Source organism: Natator depressus, chromosome 1 (genome assembly GCF_965152275.1).
Source record: "Natator depressus isolate rNatDep1 chromosome 1, rNatDep2.hap1, whole genome shotgun sequence".
NCBI classification, from domain to species: Eukaryota; Metazoa; Chordata; order Testudines; family Cheloniidae; genus Natator; species Natator depressus.
In genome coordinates this window covers 324,553,043-324,570,486 of record NC_134234.1, presented here as the reverse complement: position 1 = coordinate 324,570,486, position 17,444 = coordinate 324,553,043, and the positions used below count along the sequence as shown (strand labels likewise).

The 17,444-nt window shown below is 40.5% G+C and overlaps 1 protein-coding gene across 3 annotated transcripts in view; it reads right to left on the bottom strand.

The window, feature by feature from the left end:
• Nucleotides 1-8,288: 8,288 nt before the first annotated feature.
• Nucleotides 8,289-17,444, bottom strand: part of PHTF2 (putative homeodomain transcription factor 2) — a 183,031-nt gene continuing 173,875 nt past the window's right edge. The window contains exons 16-17 of one of the 3 annotated variants that reach the window (XM_074942549.1): nt 11,491-11,616; nt 8,289-10,704 (exon numbers count right to left, since the gene is read on the bottom strand). In XM_074942549.1, coding sequence (XP_074798650.1) covers nt 10,684-10,704; nt 11,491-11,616 — 147 coding nt within the window. In that variant the 3' untranslated portion in view covers nt 8,289-10,683. The remainder of the gene's footprint in view (nt 10,705-11,490; nt 11,617-17,444) is intronic. The other 2 variants (XM_074942548.1, XM_074942546.1) reach the window with 2 other exon arrangements.

Sequence of the window (17,444 nt, the reverse complement as noted above, 5' to 3'; positions counted from 1 at the left end):
TGCACTGGTCCTGGTGTAAGATTTGAGGCCTGAACCAGAGGCTGTGAACCAAAGTCAGGCCATGTATTAAAGCAGATGTTTACAAGTTCACTGTTCAGTACATGAACGTGGCAAAGTTGTTGCTAGTACTCTAGGCACCAGATAGCTACGTAAATATATTTAATCTAGTACAGATGCACCCCAATCTAGTACAAGATAAGATGGTTTGACAAAATAATGAATAGGGATGTTTTGTTCCAATTATCAGGAACAAGGGCGCTAACAAGCAGATGTCATGAAATATGTAAGGTGGTGTGTAAGTTGTGTATTTTAGTTGTCTATTTTATCCTATAAATGTCACGATACTTTGTCTTGTTTGTTCAGCGAGGGGATAGCAGAAATTCCTGCTGCTGACTGAGCCATTCCTTGTCACAGGGCATTCGTGTGTTAGCGTACTGTAACCAAGGAGCCAGGGCACTGGGACTGTCTTTTGATGGCAATAAAACTGGCTTAGTGCCTTTGTCACTGAACTGTGCTTGTAGTCCTTCTTTATGAGTAACATCGCAGTCTGCTGAATGAGCGGGCTGCCTTATCTGCTCCAAGGATAGAAGCAGTGGGCAACCTGAACAGCATTATTCAGGCAATGACACTCCAGCCTTAGCACATAACACTGGGTAATACTATCGATGTCTGCTAAGCTAACTATCTGCGCAGAGCTGGACAGCATACTGACAGGACACAAACGCAAGCCAACTGACAACTCCTCACTCTAGTTCAGAGAGAGAGTTACTATTAGAGTTAGAATTCCAGAACTCTCCCCTCCCAGATGGTATACCCAACTTCTGCTACGACCAGCAATGTCGCAGAGGTCTTTTGACTTAATCAAAAACGAGAGAGTAAATGTACACCCATGTCAAATTTTATTGGCTATTTAATTTGAGATTTATATTCTGTGTTTGAATGACGAGAAACCATTTAGGTTTAGTCAGATTAACTGCATTTGTCAAATAGTGAAGTGACTTGTGCTCCATTCAGTTATGCTTATAGAATAAAGGGTAAGCAAAAGATCATTTAATTTACTACTACACCTCTAGTGGCTTTGTTTTGGATTTTCATTTGGTTGGGAGGCAGCTAATCCCTGATAAAATTTACTTTCATTACCAGAAAGATTAAGCTCAAGTGGGAGATGCTTGTAAATAATTTCTAAAGACTGAACGGAAAAAAAAAAGGGGGGGGGGGTACAGGGGAAGCAATTACAGTTATCCCTTCTAAATAAAAAAATAAGTCAAATGTAGTAGGTCAAATGAGCTTCACTAAAGGAACAGTCCAGTCCTTGTTTATTAGCAGATCCTGTGAGTAAACATGTACTTTATCTAAAAAATCCTTCCTGTAACATAAAAGCTCTTTATGTTAATCTCCTTTATGATGCTAACAAATTGATAATTCATAATGGAAGAAAAGTGTGATGAAAATTTGATGGTATTTTAATCATTCAGTGAACTCAGGTGTCTGTTCTGAAGATTGTTCTGCAGCAGTTTCAACCTTGCCCAAAGGTTGAAAAGGAAGAGAAAAATCCAGCTTCCGATTGTTCTCCCTGAAGGATCCCCAGTTATTGATAGAATGAGATATAGCATTGCTGACAGCACAGCTATAGCAGAGACATTGGGTTTTTCCATTATAAAACCCAATTTGCAGCAGTTTCAAACTGCATTGGGCTGAAACTTGAGAAACTGTCAGCTCAAATGAAAGAATGGTTTAAATCATTTAAGTCCTTTGCAGTTAGAGAAGGGCAAACCAAAATAATTGGACTTCATTTCTAGGTTTGGGGGTTTTGGGGAAGCACTTTAAGGAACAAGTTTTTATGAAATACGATCACATACTGATCTTACTTACAACTACATTAATCCAGTGTAAATAAAGTTACATCTTGCACATGTGTAACAGACACAAGAGGGCAGATTTTTGAAGGTATTTAGGCTCCTGGGAGTTAGACATCTAAATGCATTTAAAAATCTGAATCTAAATGTTTAAATAATGACTTGTCAGAGTGCTAACAAAAAAGTAACAAACAAACAGAATCCAAATGTTTTTATACCATTCACTGCCACAGTTACACTCTATATTCTCACTGCTGTAATTGAGATCAGAATCTGGGCTTCAGCCCTTAAAACAATTTACAACCTTTAAAATCTTGCCATCCTTTATGAAGTTAGACATCAACTTGAATACCCTTTGTGTTGAAATAGCCTAACCCAGTGCTACTCCAAGTGGTGGTCTGTGGACCGGTGCCGGTCCGTGAGCCATCAGCTGCCAGTCTGCGCGCACATTGGAAAAAAAAATTGCCAGTCCCCCACATCAGATAGCTTGAGAAGCACTGGTCTAACCTGTAACTCTGTCAGCAAAAGCCATAAACAACTTGGATTCTAAAGGATTTAGTTCTATTAAGGCAGAACAATAAGCCCTTCCAACATTAAGAGTGTGCAGTTTAGCTTTCCACGGAAAAAAGTGAGACTTGGGGAAGAAAACTGTAAAATTGATTCAGAGGAAAATCAGATTTTGGTGTAAAAACTTTGGATGAGGTTTGAGAATCACCTTACTGCTATGAACTACTACATAAAAGGGGGCCCTAACATCAAAGGCTGATCTCCCTTATACTTCAGGATGAAGTTATAGCTACCATGAAGGCGATTTTCAATAGGAGATATTATGGCGGTTCAATGATGAGACAGAACACAGATTTATCCAAGCAAGCAAGCTGGTCAGCTGAAATGGGCTGCCGCCTGTCAGCTTTTCACCTTCCCTTTTATTATATTTCTCCCCCCTGCGCATTACCTACTTCCACCGCAAAAAGACACAACAAAGGAATACATGACTTTGATTAATATTCTTATTTTCCAGCCTCTATCTACTACAATCCTAATTCTCAGGCCTTGAGGCCAGGCCAAGGAAGCTTCCCACGATTACTGTCCTTTAATTAACTTCCCAGGGTTCATATCTGGTCCTCGTCCTTGGACGGAGCAATGTGTTGCTCCTACACAACGGTCAGGGTGTGCCCTGACTGTTTTCAGGTGGATGGACTAAACATGAACCCTTCAGAGATATAAGGGAACAAGTTGCTAGGAGTTCAAGAGGGGGCCCATTACACATATTAACAGTATACTGAGATTCTGAGGGGGCACCTAGATTGAGGAAAAATTAGGTGCCAGACCTTTAAGAAATGTTGCAAATGCTGGATGAGGAAAAATGATATGGCCCTGATTCGGAGGGTGGTGAGTCCAGATTGCAGCTAAATGTACCCTCTGGGAGCTAGTCGAGAGACCTGATTATGTACTAGCCCTGAAACAGTCCAAAATAACAGAAATCGGGGACTCTATGGATAGCAGGTGATGCTGAAAAAAACCTCTTTCACCTTACTTTATAATTCAGTCTAGGTTTTTTCTGCTACGAAAGTTTTTTCTGCTACGAATCAGAATGTTTTGAACTTGAGTTGCACAGCTCCTGTCAGGAGCAATTATCCAGACAACATCCAAACTGTCAGATGTAATGATGTTGGATCCAGGTGCAAAATCTCACTGAAGTTTTGAGAGATTACATTAGGTAGAGCTGGTAGAGTGATTGCAGATTTTGAATACAGAAGCAGAACAGAGTACAAAAATTGTCTGACCTACACTGGTGCTATTAAGATAATGAAGTCTGCCTCCTGTCTGTTTTTCTCAGGACCTTCAGTGTTAATGGAATGAGAAAAACATCTGACACGGAGCCTGGACTCAAACCCTCTCTGGAACAAAAGTATTCGACATTTCTTGTTTTGATCAGTGGCAAATATATTGATCCTGGGGAATCCCGACCAGCAGAAAATCCTCTGCAAGATTGATTCTTGAGTGAACACATTTATGCTAGAATTCTATGCTTCACAGGGAAACATGAGTGTAAGATGCTACTCCCATCTCCTTCTGTACAAACTACAATCTAAGCCTGTCTCTCTGACGACATCTTGTGAATGTCTACTCATGAATTCAAGCTCAACATGGTTAAAACAGAGCCCTTAACCTTCCTTCTCTCCCTTCCCTTCAATTCTTCCCACTACCTCCTTTCTCAATTACTATAGACAACACCACCATTCTATCTGTCCCTCAGGTCCATAATATGGGTGTTATCTTTGATATAGACTCCCTCTAAAGCCTCACACCTAGGCTATGTCTCAAGTCTTTCAGATTCTTTCTGCATAACATCTCTAAAGATACAGCCTTTCCTATTCATCCACACAGCTAAAACTCTCATCCAGGCTCTCATCTCGTGTCTCAATTACTGCAACATCCTTTTCTCTGGCCTAAATAAATGCAATCTTGCCACACTCATCCATGCAAAATGCTGCTGCAAAGATCATTTTCCTAGCGGTTCACTTTGAACGTCACCCTTCTTTTTGCATCGCTTCACTGGCTCCCTCTTCTTTATTGTATCAAACATAAGCTGCATATATTCACTTTCAAGGCCCTTCAAGACCTATTCTCAGCCTCCCTTATCTCTTATTCAATAAGGAAAGGTTTACTTACGCCTCTAATCGGCCCATGAGGTCAGCCTCCATCACTCACTTGCTAAATTTCAAAATAAGCACCTTCGTGCTTTCTCCCATGCTAGCCCTCATGCTTGGGAGAAGCACCCCATAAACATCAACAAAACGAACTCATTAGCCTTCAAAATCTCCTTTGCTGTGATGCCTATAAAAACCTTGACAACAATTAGGCTGTTGGTGTGCTGAGATCACTGCCTATTATTCTGACCAATATTGTTTCATTGATTCCTTGTACTCTCCCATCAGTATGTCTGTATCCATCTGTTGTCTCTTGTCTCAGTTAGATTCTAAGCACTTTGTTTCAGGGACCAGCGTTTGTTGTGTGTTTGTACAGCACCTAGCACAGCAGGGTTCTGGGTCTATCACTGGAGCTCCTTGGCAATACTCAGATTGCAAAAATAATATATTGCTCCATAGTCCACCATAATATATTCCCTTTACTATATATAAAGGTCCTAATTAAAAGTAACAATAAAAAGTGCACATACTGAGCATGCACAGTCGGATCTATGCAAATAGCCCAGTGTTTCAAATAAATACAATAGTTAATTTTATCAAAATGTCTTACAGCATGTTAACCATTTACAATTATTGCTCTAATAAAAGTGTTATTAAAGAGCACTTGTTGACCTGTGATGTAATATCTTATTAATATCCAAAGGTGTTTAAACTGCAGCTTAATCAGATTAGATCCTGGACTCACCAAAAAAGTAAGAAACCAGCTTGTTTCTAGCGTTAACATAAAATATTTCCATTACCTGTCATACTGTATTGTCAGTATTTCAAGTTATTTGTAAATAGGTCTCATTTCTACTGCAACAAACAATCTACAAATATAATGTTTTTACCCATAAATTATGAAGTATAAAAGCTTAGCATTGGTATTTAGCTTTCACCATAGATACAATAATTCAGTGTGACCCATTACCAGGATCTCAAGTATCTGGATATCAGTTTTCTAACCCTTTCAATAACTAAGCATACCAATATTTGAAAATAAAATAATCCAAATAATAATAATGAGAAATTTGGTACCAATAAGTCAAGATGCCATGTGTGATGCACAGTCAGTGCTGGGGCATCAGTGGAACCCAATTCTGGCTGGTGACTGGCCTTCCAATTGTGGAGCATGATACAAGACAGAGCTATAACGACTATGGAGGGAATGTGCTTAATCTCCTCCTTGGAATGATGTTCCTACTCCTCTCAGTCATAGATGGAGTCTGGATCATGGAGACCTTTTTTGCCCTTCAAGCCTCAGCTGCTGACAACTGCGGTTAGTTTAGTAAGGAAAGCACTTCTAACACGTGGGCTAGAATTACGTCTCACTGGGGCACTGCTGAAGTGTGGCTTAGAGGAATAGTCCTTATGAAGCTCTCTAACAGAGATTTTAACTGCACATCTCTCGCCTTCTGTGTACACTTTAGAAAATGAGCAACCAACAGAACAGCAGTCTGGAATCTGCTCTTCTCCCTGATTAAAAGGCACTCAGAGTGCCTGTTATTAAGGGGTATGGTAAGCTTCACAAAAAGGAAAAGATTTAAAGCCTAAGGCTTTTGCTTTTGTAAACATCTCTGTGTTGACATTAACATTGTTTTTTCATATAACTGGTTGGAAATTTTCCAACAGAACAATTTTCTCATCAGAAAATGTTGATTTGATTAACCTGAAATATTCCATGGAAACATATTGATCTAATCAAATTTTTTATTAAAAATTATCTAAGTGCTTCATTTCAATGAGTTTGAACTGGTTGTTGACTACCATTTTTTGACTTTTACGTTACAAAATATCTATTACATTACGTTATATTGCAGTGTAATATAGAAGTCAAAATGTAGTGTTTCAACCATATCGAAACAAAATGTTTTGAAAAGGGCATTTCAATATTTCCAGAATGAAATTTTCTGGGATTTTTGTTTTGTTGGAAATTTCAGCTTTTCATTCTATTTGGGACAAAAAGAAATATTGAAATGTCTGAACTTCTAGTGGAATGGAAAATTCCAAATTTTGACCAAGCTCTATGGCAGTGGTCTCCAACCTTTTTACGCACAAGATCACTTTTTGAATTTGATATGGTCTCCCACAGTATTCTTGCCAGCAAGTTAAAGTAGTATGGGCTGGATGAACTATAAGGTGGATAGAGAGCTGGCTAGATCATCGGGCTCAATGGGTAGTGATCAATGGCTCCATGTCTACTTGGCAGCTGGTATCAAGCGGCGTGCCCCAAGGGTTGGTCCTGGGGTCGGTTTTGTCCAATATCTTCACTAATGATCTGGAGAATGGCGTGGATTGCACCCTCAGCACTTTTCAGATGACACTAAACTGGGATGACTAGTAGATATGCTGGAGGGTAGGGACAGGATACAGAGGGCTCTAGACAAATTAGAGGATTGGTCCAAAAAAAAATCTGATGAGGTTCAACAAGGACAAATGCAGAGTCCTACACTTAGGATGGAAGAATCCCTAGGGGGGACTAGGGACCAAGTGGCTAGGCAGCAGTTCCGCAGAAAAGGACCTAGGGGTTACAGTGGACGAGAAGCTGGTATGAGTCAACAGTGTGCCCTTGTTGCCAAGAAGGCTAACAGCATTTTGGGCTGTATAAGTAGGAGCATTGCCAACAGATCGCGGAACATAATCATTCCCCTCTATTTGGCATTGGTAAGGCCTCATCTGGAGTACTGTGTCCAGTTTTGGGCCCCACGCTACAAGAAGGATGTGGAAAAATTGGAAAGAGTCCGCAGAGGGCAACAAAAACGATTAAGGGGCTGGAGCACATGACTTATGAGGAGAGGCTGAGGAAACGGGGATTATTTAGTCTGCGGAAGAGAAGAATGAGGGGGGATTTGATAGCTGCTTTCAACTACCTGAAAGGGGGTTCCAAAGAGGATGGATCTCGACTGTTCTCAGTGGTAGCAGATGACAGAACGAGGAGTAATGGTCTCAAGTTGCAGTGGGGGCGGTTTAGGTTGGATATTACGAAACACTGTTTCACTAGGAGGGTGGTGAAACACTGGAATGTGTTACCTAGGGAAGTGGTGGAATCTCCTTCCTTAGAGGTTTTTAAGGTCAGGCTTGACAAAGCCCTGGCTGGGATGATTTAGTTGGGGATTGGTCCTGCTCTGAGCACGGGGTTGGACTAGATGACCTCCTGAGGTCCCTTCCAACCCTGATATTCTATGATTCTATGATGTGCAGTGCATAGGTGCAGCCCCAGTGGACACTGCTGACCTGAAGAATCAAATTTCACACACATGGGGTGCATGTGCACTAGAAGTGGGATCCATGTGGACAAATAACTCAAAGAAGAATTAAGGTTGTGGGTGCTCAATGGTGCCCTATGCTGCCCGTTAGTGAAAGGAATCAAATAAGAGGTAACCCTTATGCCTGAAATCTACACTTCCAATTGCAAAGCTCTTTGCTGGTAAAATAAGCCACTCTGCATGAACAAAAACTATCCTGAGTACATTTTTCTGTTCCTTTTCCATGGTTAAGAGGTGTATTATTGACAATTGCATTTCACAAGCCACCTCAAATTTTTAACTTGAATTCTTGCTTTAGCTCCCTTTTCCTAAGGAGGACACTCCTAATTCCAGTAGAATAAGCGTTATCTGACCCTTTGCAGCATCACAAAACTGGATTTAGGTCAAAGTACGCAAATAAATTCAATAGAAATATGGTGGAATTACAAGAAACACAGATCATTGCACAGTTTTAGACCATCGGCCACAGAATGCTTTATTCCAAGCCTCATCACACTTTCAGTTACAAAATGTGGCAAAAAACAACACACAAGATCCGCCATATTTCTACTTACCTCTATTTTTGTACTGGCTTTTTCATATTAAGGGATGTAGAACATTTCTCTCATTTATTTCTTGCATTATTGATATACCTAATGACAGCAATTTACATGTGTCTGCATTTACTCTGAAGTACCCTTCACTTCCTTTTACAAACCCTCATTTTATTCTCCCCACGCTCCTACTGGTAGTGCAACAATCCAGCATATCACCAGTTGCTGAGGTATATGTAGTTACAAACTAATTTCCATCTTCAACCCAAACTGTTTTTTTTTTTTAAACTGAAAGCAGTATATTCAACACAAGTTTCTCAAAAATATTTCTATTCTGGAAAAATTAGTTTTTATAATGACAGGCTGTGAAAACCAACAGCCTCATCTTTTACCCCTACACAATTCTTGCTGTACTCTCCCTCCCCCTCCCTTTAAAATATATTCTGTGCAAAATTAAGTTTTGTGTAGGTCTGTACCATATTTTCGGGTGGAGGGGGGAACCTATTTATAAAATATACTTAATTCCTAAAAACAATCCCAACATCAGATAACAGAGGAAGAAGAAACAGATCAGATGCAGCCAAATTTATCACATGAGAAACTAAGTATAACATGTTCTTAAAGCTCCAGTAATACATTCCTTCAAAAACCAGAATGCACTTTGGTCATTATTAAACATTAGTACATAGGCAAATAAAATACAAAATGCTTGTTTGCGTTGCTTTGTATATAAAATTCTTTTATACCACACAAGTTTAAGATACATTGCCTCCACTATTTAATGATTGAGGATTAGTAATATGTCATGTATGATGGATTTTTTTAGTGTGTATATATATACACACACTATGTATGCATGTATGTATCACATAGCCTATTACATTTTCTACCCTTTCCCAATCTGAAGCAGATGATTTTTTGAATTCTAATCATAAATATATTCCCCTAAAAGTAAAATGTTTAAGGATACTCAAACATGATATTGGCCCTCCTAATACAGTTTTGTAAGTGGGATGTTGTTATGTTTAAGCACAACCTAACTAGTAACTGTGAAGGGATGAATACTCTAAGGAAATAATTGAGCTAATCTAAAATGTAAACTCCAAAACAAATCTGTCATCAAAATCATGCTCCTTAAGTAGCATCAGGGTTTAGACTGGAGACTTGGCAAACTAAATAAAACCACTGAGGAGGAGCTTGGTGATGCTAACATTAGCAGCATGTTTTTAAAATTGCCTTAACTACAACAACACTGCATACTAGCTTTAGTTGATAGATTTTGCAAGCTACATTTTTATAATTGCAGGAGATGTGGGCATGCAAACAAATAAGACTTAAAGAAGAAATGTTTCTATATAATGGAACAACTGTTCTTAAAGTTAAGTGTGGTATAAACAGCATATACTATAGTGTACTATGGGAGAGTATTTGTCCTATTCTTGAGCGTATATAATTTACCATCTTCCATTAACAACTTTTTGACTCATAAGTGAAGTCCAAATACTCAGATTGCAAAAATAATATATTGCTCCACAGTCCACCATAGTATATTCCCTTTACTATATATAAAGGTCCTAATTAAAAGTAACAATAAAAAGTGCACATACTGAGCATGCACAGTCGGATCTATGCAAATAGCCCAGTGTTTCAAATAAATACAATAGTTAATTTTATCAAAATGTCTTACAGCATGTTAACCATTTACAATTATTGCTCTAATAAAAGTGTTATTAAAGAGCACTTGTTGACCTGTGATGTAATATCTTATTAATATCCAAAGGTGTTTAAACTGCAGCTTAATCAGATTAGATCCTGGACTCACCAAAAAAGTAAGAAACCAGCTTGTTTCTAGCGTTAACATAAAATATTTCCATTACCTGTCATACTGTATTGTCAGTACTTCAAGTTATTTGTAAATAGGTCTCATTTCTACTGCAACAATCAATCTACAAATATAATGTTTTTACCCATAAATTATGAAGTATAAAAGCTTAGCATTGGTATTTAGCTTTCACCATAGATACAATAATTCAGTGTGACCCATTACCAGGATCTCAAGTATCTGGATATCAGTTTTCTAACCCTTTCAATAACTAAGCATACCAATACTTGAAAATAAAATACAAATGTCAGCTAAAACATAAAAAACAGTGAGATGATAAAATAAATATACAGATTGCACAAGACAATCAGATGTAAACACTTCAGTTTTCCAAACTACATCCTTGGAGAGGCCATAACTTCTGAAGCACAGATTTAGTGACTGCTCTGAGGCAGTTTAGTCCATCAATGGATTTTGCCAGAATACTGTGCTACATCTTCTCTTTGTGTATTGTCATGATTTGATCTTCCAGAGCTGAAAAAGTGAAAGCAGCAATGAACATTTTAAGTCTTGCATGAATTTTCAGTTAAATATTAAAGTTACAGTGCATCTCTGTGTTTACATTTTAAAACATACCGCTGTGTCTAAAGTGTACAGAATCATTGTTGCATTCCTTTACTTGTGAAAGAACACAGATATTTTTGTAATCTATTTAGAAAGATGAATGGCTAAGCATCAGGACTAGAGCCCTGATACTACTGAAAGCTTTTGTAACTGATATTCCCCTATCTCCTGAGTCTGGAAATTATGACATCTCATGCAATTCAGATTTCAGAGAGTGTTAAATTATCAGTTCATTTCTCTAGTCATGATGGAGTGACATGATGCGTAGTATGACAAGGTGATCCTACATCGTGTTGTGACATCATGTATATTGTGGGGCAAGAGGTGATACGTGCATTTTCTGTAGCACTCCAAGAACTGCAAACAAGCTAGCAGTAGGAAATAATGGCCAAGAGGCAGAGATAATTTCCTAAATTAGATGTAGGTCTTGTAAGATTAGTTAAATAAATTAACTGAGCCTGTACAGAAGTATATCTGCTAAATGAAGGCCCAAGGTTGGAAGAAATAAATGTGAAAAGCTTTCTGGTGGTTGATGTGTTCTAAGAATAGAATAAATTTTATGTATTTTAAATTTGATGAAATTATTTTCAAACAATATTCATAACTTTACTATGTATTTTTACTGAGGTCACTATGCACATACAATTGTGACATTTTGTGTGTTCTGGATCAATACATGGTACTGGAAGCGGTCACCTTTAGATTAAATCCAAGCAAGTCACTGATAACACCAGAAACAGCAGACAGGATGACAACTTGGGTGATGTTATAAAGCAGTGGGTTCATTGTAAGCCCATATAACCTGAAGGGGCTGTCCAATTCCTATCGATAGAAATATATTTACATAATTAAAACACAGAAATTATACGAAAGCAATTTTAATGTCAGGAAATATGGAACTAATACCTCTATGATCACATTAACAAGATTTGTGATATGTAATTTTGAATGCTTTTGAGGCTGTAAAGTGGTCACAGTATTGACAAATAAGACAAAATATTTTAAGGAAAAAAACTGCTTACAACTCCAATTACTGCACCAGGACAGCCAAGCAGCTGATTTAATTGCCCGTTTGTATGTGCTTGAGAAGCATCTTGAAGTTCCAGCTCTGGATCCAACAAATACTGGGAAAACTAGACTTCCAAAAGAAAGAGGGTGCTATGCAGTGAAAAGGGCAAGAATTCAAGGGCTGAGCAGAATACTAGGGAAAGTTAAAGAGCTCAGTCATTTCAGACTGGCTGCTGTACTGTAAAATAATGTCAAAGAGGGTTTAAAAAAAAAACAACCTCATGCTCTGATGCCTCCTCACTTCTGCTGCAAAAACAAAAAGAAACTTACTACGTTTCATGACAAGAGTTGAAATATACTGATCCTGAGCAATAATACATAACACATTAGCTCTTAGCAGAAGGAGCGCTATCTATTGTGTCAAAGGGTAAATATGACAGTTCTCATCTTATTCTTAGTATAGGACAGAAATTAGTACTACAAAAACATTAATTCAGTTTGTTATGCAAAGGGCATGTCTCCAGGTGAAAACACTTATTTTCTTAGTATGAAAAGAAACCAAATTTAAGAAATCACTTAAAAAAATCAAGACAAGACAAACAAATGCATAGCAAATATTCATAATGCTGCAGCGATTACCTTGTTCACTATTGAACAATGGTTTTATGTGAAATGGTGTTATCTGACACTTTGCATAGTGCCAAAGTTATTAAATTATTTTAAAATATTATTGTTTTATCTTTGACTCATAACTTTCTGTAACAAACAGTTGTTTACATTTGTCCAAAATACCTGTTGGTAATTATAAAATCACGTTTTACAAATGGCATCCCATGTTAATAATTATTATGGCTCATTTGTTATTTATTACTTGTATTACAATAGTTCCTAGAGGCACAACTAAGACTGTGGCCCCATTCTAGTAAGAGCTATACATACACATTGTAAGGGTGTAAAGAGTAAGAGCCATGATGGGTTTAAAATCTAAATAGAGAGGCAAAGGGTGGGAGAAAGGAAAAATTACTGTTCCCCACTGTGCAATTCTCACAAAGGCATAAGTAGCAAAAAATGTCATCAACTTTCAGGGGGTGTGAGGTTGAGAAGCTCATAAAAATAAAGTTACTTGTCTCCTGCATGCTCATATTTGTTTCTGATCGCTTTCCCCCCACAAACTTGCTAAACTGCACAATTCAGTAATACGCAATAAGTACTAAATTAAGTGCCGATTAAAGGTTCTACTATACTAGTGTATATGAGGAAAATATCTAAGAGACTAGACTACATGGTGTCTCACCTGTTAATTGATATTCTCTGAGTAGCCCTCTTCAGTTACTGTGGAAGATCTATCCACTTGCTTCTGGAGGCAGGAATATGCAAATTTATTTTTCCAGGTATCATATCCTGGCCTTTCAGAGTCACTTTGGCACCCAAACACCTAGAGAATGCCTCCAATGCTAGAAAACATAGGCGAGGAACCTAGGAAAACCACAAAGAGGGAAGGATGTTCCACACTGGCAGAGGGTCACTCCATAAGAAAACCAATTAACAGATGAGACTAAATTGGGCTGTTCTCTTAGAGTGGCCTCCCCCCAAATCTAGGTACAACTACTGGGGAAATAGCAAACAGTAAAGTCAGAGAGAAGGAAGATGGGAAAAAAACCCTCAAAACAATATGTAACTATTTAATAACCAATCTTCTGAACTTTGTTTTTAGATTCTGCCATTTAACAAAGTTCAACCAGAAATATTCTGCACCCAAAGAAGGTGTCTAAGGAGACTTCCACATCAGCTTTGTAATGCTTGGTAAATGAATGGAGGCAATTTCAGAAGGATGCATTTTTTAAACTTAGTACTGCAGAACTCTTTGATAGCCATCTTGGCACATCTATAGATTGTAGCTTTAGAGATTTTTGGCCCTTTACGTAAGTAAGCATAGTTACCAGACTTTTGGAATAGGCTCTTTTGACTAAAGGAGCATTGAGAGCTCTGGCCATGTTAGGAGAACTATTTTGTTCAAGTGAAGTGGTTTATGATGACAGGAAGAAAAAAAATGAATAACTTCTTGGTGAAGCTTTTCTAAGTGGTTCATAGGAAACCTTCAATGAAAGTATAAAGTACCAAATTAAAACTCCATTTATCTTCTGGTTCTGAGATATTTGACTGCCTTGAGGAAATGTGAGACAAAAGGATGAACTGCAAGTCAAATGCTAACGATGTACAGTCAAGTCAAATGATGAACCACTAGTGAAGTTCCTTCTCCCTTTAGGAGAAACTCTAGCAAAAATCCAGTGGAGGCCTGATGAGGATGAAAGATGACCCCCAACTCTGTTGGCAAGCCCAGGCCAGTTGAGGGCTTTCTGGAAGGAAAGGGAATCTCTATTGCTCATGTGGAAAAAAGACTGGAGTATCAACCAGACAACCTCAAAGCTATTAAATGTATGACTCTGGTTCTGATGAAGCACTGATTTCTAATGCACAAGTACCTGAGAGAGGTGAGGAAGCCATAGCTCAAAGACTCATCTGAAAGATTGAGGAACAAGGGTTTCTGGGGGCGACAAGAGGACAATAAAATTATCTTCGCTCTGGATTTTCCTGACTAAAGGGGAGGAGCAGGGGAGTTAAGGCAAGGAAGGTGTCATTCAGAGATCAGAGAAGTTGAGTGAGAATGTGTCCATTCTCCACACCTGGGGATCAATCTGGGTGGAATAACTGTTTGTTGAGCAGGCAGGCAAGCAGGTTCGCTTGATGGAGATTTTTAACGGAGAGGGTTGTTAACCATTGGAACAAACTATCAAGGGAAGTGCTAGATTCTCCATCTCTTGTTTTCTTCAGATCAAGACTGGATGCCTTTTTGAAAGGTATGTTTTGGTTAAACACACATTACTGGGTTCTATACAGGAGTAACTGGGTGAAATTTAATGGTCTGGTATATACAGGCAATCAGACTAGAGCAGGGGTCTCAAACACGTGGCCCTTCAAGCTCCCGTGCGCCGCGCCCCCTCCCCCGCCTGCTGCGAGCCCCATGCCACTCCCTGAAGCGGCCAGAACCATGTCCCGGGGGGCGGCAGCAGAGGGCTCCATGCATTGCTCTCACTCACAGGCACCGCCCCCCAAAGCTCCCATTGGCCGGGAAGGGGGAACCGCTGCCAATGGGAGCTTCGGGGGAGGTACCTGGAGGAGTGGCAAGAGCAGCACACAGAGCCCTGTGCCCCCACTATCCCAGGGACGTGGTTCCACCTGCTTCCTGGAGCGGAGCAGAGCGGCACGGTGCCAGGGCAGGGAGGCAGTGAGCCTGCCCTGGCCCCAGTGCGTGCCGCTGCCACCCCAGAGCCGCTCTAGGTAAGCGGCGCTGGGCCAGAGCCTGCACCCCGAACCTCTTCTGTACCCCACACCCCAACTCCCTGCCCTTAGCCCACACACACCCCAACCCCCTGCCCAGAGCCCCCGCCACACCCTGCACCCCAACCCCCTGCTGCACCCCTCACCCTCCTGCACCCCACACCCCAACTCTCTGCCCTGAAACCCCTGCTGCACCCTTCACACCTCCTGCACCCCACACCCCAACTCTCTGCCCTGAAACCCCTGCTGCACCCTTCACACCTCCTGCACCTCAACTCCCTGCCCTGAGCCCCCGCCGCACCCCTCCTGCACCCCAACTCCCTGCCCTGAGCCCCCGCCGACCCCTCCTGCTCCCCCTGGGGACAGGGGGGGCAGAGTTGGGGTGGGGACTTCGGGGAAGGGGTTGGAATGGGGGCAGGGAAGGGGTGGGAAGAGGCGGGGCCTCATGGAAGGGGTGGAGTGGGGGCAGGACCGGGGTAGCAAGGGGGGCGTCAGTAATGTGACCCTCGGGCCAATGCACTAGTCCTCATATGGCCCTCGTGGTCATTTGAGTTTGAGACCCCTGGACTAGAGGATCTAATTGTCCCTTCTTGAATTTAAGAGAAACTGACAAAAGCTCAGCACTCTTTAGTTTGAGTTTGGTATTCACACTGGATTTTCACCTGGATTACAGGATCTGAAAGGACATTGTGCCCGCATGAATGTTCCATCCATCCAGACTGGAATCTGCTGCAATTGAGGGGTAGAGGATCTGACAGTTTTCTTGACATCTGTTGTTTTCCACAATAGCCATGAGCCCAAAGATCTCTGGACTTCAGTGGTCAGTGTTGTCAGGGACCGTTTCTTGTGATCTCAAACTAATAAGAGGAAGGCCCAGGAGTTTATGGATATATGTCTACAGAGAAATACTACTGCAGCACATCTGCAGTGCTTAAGTGTAGACACTTACTACAGTGACGGAAAGGATTTGTCTGTCTCTGGTAAATCCAGCTCTCCAAGAGGCAGTAGCTAGGTCTACTAAGGAGTTCTTCTCTCATCCTAGTGGTGTATACACAGCTCCAAGTGATGTAGTTAAGCCAACCTAACTTTGCAGTGTCCATCAGCCTCCAGTCTGTACAGAACAGCTCACTGTCTGTATGTGTTTAGATCTGCAGAAGAGCTCTGTGTAAGCTCGAAAGCTTGTCTCTCTCACCAACAGAAGTTGGTCCAATGAAAGATATCACTTCACTCACTTTGTGTACCTGTTTAGAACATTAGAAACAGTTGGTGAGCTGTGGACTTGAAATGTAGGCCTGGAGCATGTGTTGGATTTAAGAGACTTTGTCCGACTGCTGAGTCAAGAATCAGATCCTGTAGATGTATCAAAGCCTGAACTAAGAAAAAAAGAGCTTATCTTCCAGCTGATGGTGGATCTGTGAGTTTGGAGAATGAAGACAATCCATGGAGGTAAATCTGGGTAGGTTAGAACAAAGAAGTTTTGGTCAGGAGATCACCCAAGAAATTAAAAATATGGATAAATCAACAAAGCAACCCGTGCCAGCCTCTTCAACTCAACAGTACTGCCAGCAATGCTGTATGGCAGCGAAACATGGGCTCTGATGAAGACAGGAGCAGCAATTTGTCTGTCATGGAGACGGCGATGGAAAGAATTCTGGGAACTTCAATCCACGACCGAGTCCCCAGTGAAGTGATCAGACAGCAGAATGGAGCGAAGGATGTCGTTGTTGAGAGCAGGTATAGTAAAATGTGATAGGCTGGGCATATACCGATGCTCACCAACAATTGATGTACTGCAGCTGTTGCCGAGTAGTACCCACTGAAACAACCACTCTGCCGACTTCCAAAAAGATGGGAAGATTTTATTGTGAAAAGACATGGCCGCACACGAAGAAGGAAGGCCAGGATATGAGAAGAATGGAAGATGTGTTGTGATCGGCGCAATCTATATGAGGGCTGAAGGACTGATCGATCAAGGTGATCAAGGATACTTCCCTTCCTTAGGGAATAAATAAAATAAAAGGAATGGCCACATACTAGGAGTTCCTGTTCATAACAAACAGGTTTCAGAGTAACAGCCGTGTTAGTCTGTATTCGTAAAAAGAAAAAAGAAAAGGAGTACTTGTGGCACCTTAGAGACTAACCAGTTTATTTGAGCATGAGCTTTCGTGAGCTACAGCTCACTTCATCGGATGCATCCGATGCATCGATGCATCCGATGAAGTGAGCTGTAGCTCACGAAAGCTCATGCTCAAATAAACTGGTTAGTCTCTAAGGTGCCACAAGTACTCCTTTTCTTTTTTCTT